At 25.2% G+C, this 4,655-nt stretch overlaps 1 protein-coding gene across 1 annotated transcript in view; it reads right to left on the bottom strand.

The window, feature by feature from the left end:
• Window positions 1-2,034: 2,034 nt before the first annotated feature.
• Phum_PHUM187000 (Xylosyltransferase oxt, putative) overlaps window positions 2,035-4,655 on the bottom strand; it is a gene marked incomplete at both ends in the record, with an annotated part of 4,212 nt that continues 1,591 nt past the window's right edge. The window contains 10 exons of the mRNA XM_002425207.1: window positions 2,035-2,197; window positions 2,295-2,453; window positions 2,528-2,672; window positions 2,765-2,972; window positions 3,051-3,173; window positions 3,260-3,383; window positions 3,670-3,836; window positions 3,937-4,113; window positions 4,203-4,328; window positions 4,406-4,580. Coding sequence (XP_002425252.1) covers window positions 2,035-2,197; window positions 2,295-2,453; window positions 2,528-2,672; window positions 2,765-2,972; window positions 3,051-3,173; window positions 3,260-3,383; window positions 3,670-3,836; window positions 3,937-4,113; window positions 4,203-4,328; window positions 4,406-4,580 — 1,567 coding nt within the window. The remainder of the gene's footprint in view (window positions 2,198-2,294; window positions 2,454-2,527; window positions 2,673-2,764; window positions 2,973-3,050; window positions 3,174-3,259; window positions 3,384-3,669; window positions 3,837-3,936; window positions 4,114-4,202; window positions 4,329-4,405; window positions 4,581-4,655) is intronic.

The following is a 4,655-nucleotide window of genomic DNA, read 5'->3' as shown; positions in this document are numbered from 1 at the left end:
ATTGCACAAATCGAAAAATACTAATAATAATAATAATTCACGGATTGAAAACTATTGAAATTTTATTTACAACTCGATAAATTATTATTATTATTATTATTACAATGAATGTGAAGTAATCAAATAATAATAATAATAATAATTATATGTAAGAGAAAATTATTTAAACAATAACAATAAATTAAATGATACGAGATGATAAAAAAATTGAGAAAAAAAAAATAACAAAACAAAATTAAACACCATCATCATCGTCATCATTATCATTATCATTATCATTATTATTATTATTATTATTATTATTATTATTATTATCATTATTATCAAACGATTTTTTTTTTATTAACGGTTTTAAAGCCTTCAATTAATAATATCCATAAATAATCGGTCGTACGTCATCACAGTCTTGCACATAACAAAAAGAAAAATTTGATTTAAAGTCAGTTTGTAAAAGAAAAAAATAAATTTAAAAAACTTTAATTTTTTTTTTTTAATCTTTATTATTTATTTCGTACATTATTAACGTATTGAATAATAATAATAATAATAACGTTTTAACATCGTAATTGATAATAATAATAATAATTAATTTACAAAAATTTTGTCAAGTGAAAAAATGAAAATTTTTCCCCCATTTTCTTTCCTTTTTTTTGTGGACCTTTTTATTATTATTAAACAAAAAAAATAATATTAATAATAATAATAAAATATATAAATTTATTATTTATTGGAAAAAAATATATTTCGGTGGTGGGGGTGGGGAAAAAGGGGAAAATTTTTTTATTAAAACTATTTTTTTTACGAATAACGAACGGAATGTTTTGTTTGTTTTCTTTCTTTTTAACTTTAAAATAACAAAAAAAATGTTTTTAATATTATTTTGTTTAATTTATACAAAATCCTTTCACGACATTCACTTCCGGATCCGGAAAAAAATTATCATCGTATCATTCTTACAAAAAAAAAAATAATAATAAAGTTGTTATCATCGTGATAAAATTTTTTATTTTTATTCTTTATCGGCCCAATTTTTTATTATTATTGTTCGATTAATAATATATATATATAAATAAAAAAATTTAAAATTTTTCTTAAGACACGAATCATCCATAATTATTACGTAATATTAAATTTTAAATATAAAAAAATATTATAATAATTATTAATTTGTTCTTTAAATACTTTAAATAATAATAATAAAAATAGTTTTAAAAAAAAATACGTCGTGTGCTTTTAAATGAGATTAAATAAAATTTTTCCTTTTTTTCTTTTATTTTTGAAAAATATTTTTAAAACCGTTAAAATTTTAAATTTTCCGTTTTCCGTTTCTTCTGCTAATTTTTACGCGTTTTGTTTACGTTTAATGCAACGCCATCTTTGATTTATTTCATAAACCAATACAAAGTAAGAGAGAGAGACATCTATCGGATTTTTTAAAAAGTTTTAACTTTAAAAAAATAAAAGAAAATTTATTGCATTCGTTTATAAGCAGCGTACCCCGATTTTATTTTTTTTGTTTTTTAATTTAATTAATATGCATGGCATCGCCATAGAAATTTCTAATTTAATTATCGTTATCTAATTAATTATGGCACTAAATCCAAAATTAAATTATAAAATTAAAAAAATTTCATTTTTATTTATTTTAAAAAAAAAAAAAATATCAAACGCTTTTGAAAATCCTATCCTATCCTATCTTATCCTATTTTTTTTTTTTTATAACTTTTTTTTTTTTGCGTCATTGCAACAGTCGTAATAAATCATATAAAACTATTTTTAATTTTTTTTTTTTTTTTTTCCCCCCGTTTAATAATAATTCTTGGCAAATTATATCGAATTAGTTACTGTAGGAACGACTTTACTCAACGTGAAAATGTGAGCAAAATTCAATTAATTTCAGCCTTTATATAAAACGAATTGTGGAAACGTGTTCAAAAATGATTTATCGATCCATCATTTTACATCCACAATTTTTGTTCTCCATCAGGGTAACCCATTTAACACGCTTTTTTAGAGCGTTTAAATTTTATAATGTCAACTTAATATTCCAGTTTTAGGATCGTAAAATGAGATTCTCGATTTTAAATCCGGAGATAGACTACTCCAAATTGTTGCTTCGCAAGGCTCCAGATTTTTGTATGACCCTGTTAATTTTCCAGAGCCTAAAACTTGACACGTTTCGACGAAAGTATAAAATCTAAATGTAGAAAAAAAAAAAACAAAAACAAAAATAAATAAAAACCCGAGAGAAAATTATTAAATTAAAAAAAAAAAAAAAAGGGACGTGAGCTTACTTATTGGTAAGCGAATCTATCCATTCCTTAAGATCGGTACCGATTCTTTTTTGGTTGGCCAATGCTAAGGAATGTTTGGATTTGTTACTTTCCAGAGATTTGCTCCAGTGAATTTTATCTACGCTTATACGATACTCGCTACTTCCTCGATGCAACAAGCTAAAACAAATTTTGTAAACATTTTTTAACACCGAGTAAAAAATTTTTTCCATTATGATCCATTAATAATTTACCTCGCTTGTTGCAACGTCACGGGAGTCGATGCGATAAATTCCATGGGAATGACTAGAAACTCTGTTTCAGCCACAAGAAATCCATCGTGATAAACCTTTACTTGCCATATTCCGGGCAACAAAGGTGTGGGAATAGAAGCTTTTGCTGATCCCGAATAAGTTTTCCCCTGCTTTTAAGTTAAATTTTTTTTTTTATTTAAATTTTGATTTGTTAGACTTATGATTGCCGCATGAAACAAAAACATACCGATGTCTTTTCTTCGATTCGTGCATCGAGAACTTGAGCTAATTGACCGGCAGGATCAACAATTAGGAATGTCAAATTATAATTTTTTTCAACGGTCACCGTATACACGACAATGACGTCAGAGAAAAGGCCAAGGTTTCCAATAAGATTACGTGAAACGGATTCTTTCAAATCAAAATCGGATGCTACTTTTACATCCTTTTAAAAAAAAAAAAAAACCGGGTATCAGTACTCGATCGGTACTTTTTTTTTTTTTTTAAATAAGATGTATATTACCTGTATGAATTGACCATTTTTTTTATCTATCAGTTCGAAATGTGATTTTATTTTGAGCCAAGTTTCAAATTCCATTTCTTTTTTAGTTTCGTTTTCGTAGGCACTGTATCTCATTAGTAAACCCTTTAATAAAAACGTCATATAAATTTATTAATTAAATATCTATTTTTTTTCATATTTTACTTGATTAATTTTAAATTTTTTCTCACCTGGAAAATATCATCGTGATGATAAGAAGTTATTTCTATCACGTCCTTAATTGAAATTTTCATATTATTTTGTTTTATTACATTTCTTCCTAAACTACTTAGAAGAGAAAGAACGCTATCATCCCTATAAATAAAAAAAAAATAAAAAATATTAATTAAAAAAAAAAAATTATTTAATATTAATTTTCGTTTATTTAATTACCCATCATCTATTGTACATGAAGCGGGAAGGAAAAAGCAGAAGGAAGCAGGATTTCGGGTTTAATGGAACAATGATCATGAATCAATCACTTTTTCTTCAAATATGTGCCAAATTTCATTCTGTGCGAAAACACCAACTATTAAATAATAATAATAATTTATTTCTTTTTAAAAATTATTATTTATTATTATTTTGTTCAATTATTTACCGAGCAGGGGTTAAATCAGCGAAATGATACATGCTTTGCCAGTATCCCAACATTTTTGTTAATTCAATTGATGGTCCGTAAACCCATTCTTCTAATTTATTAATTATTGCTTGATTTATTATTGCTTCAAATTTTCTAGCAAAGTACAAATGATTCGAACTAGTAACCTAAACAAAATTAAGTTGAATAGATTTTTAGACAACGTTTTCAAAACGACTATCGTTACGTATTGTTCATTGTTCGCAACGAATTTTACGAAAAACTAACCGATATTTTTTGCCAATCCTCAGGTTTAAAATCATTTGGACTGCACCCACACCAATCAACGATGTGTCTATATTGACATTTGCATCCCAAATGACGTTTCCAATTGGTCAAGTGCAGATTATTATCTACGTATGTATCACAGAATTTGGAATTACGAAGAACGGTGTGGAAATAAGACTGTAAAATAATCAGATTTAAAGTTAATATACAAAAAAAAAAAAAAAAATACAAAAAAAAAAGAAAAAAAAAAAAAAACTTTTATTTACTTCAGCTGGTAAAAGAGTATATTGGTAAACTCTGTCTAAACCCCGTAACAATTCATCACGATTTTCTCCAGCGACATATTCTACAAAAGATCTAGATAATGCCATCCAATCACTTCCTCCATCCATCTAAAAATTGTATAAAAAAAATAAAATAAAATAAAATATAAATATTTATTTAAACTATTTTTAAATTAAAATTTTACTTGAATTCCTAAAGGTAATTTTCTATCTCCTATTCTCCACATGTGTCCATCACACTGGACAAATGTTTTATCCAGTCCTTGCTTTTGTATAAATCTTTGAATTTCTCTCCCGGTTGATTTGACAAAATTTTTACCTTTGTTAGCCGTCAAAAAATTCACGAGGTTTTCATTTTTTCTGAAAACGTAATAAAATATGTTGTAATAAATATTACATTTGATTTTTTATTTAAAATTTCCGTAATTTCTCACT

The sequence above is a fragment of the Pediculus humanus genome, genomic scaffold (assembly GCF_000006295.1).
Source record: "Pediculus humanus corporis 1103172107537 genomic scaffold, whole genome shotgun sequence".
NCBI classification, from domain to species: domain Eukaryota; kingdom Metazoa; phylum Arthropoda; class Insecta; order Psocodea; family Pediculidae; genus Pediculus; species Pediculus humanus.
This window is presented reverse-complemented; position numbering and strand designations above follow the sequence as displayed.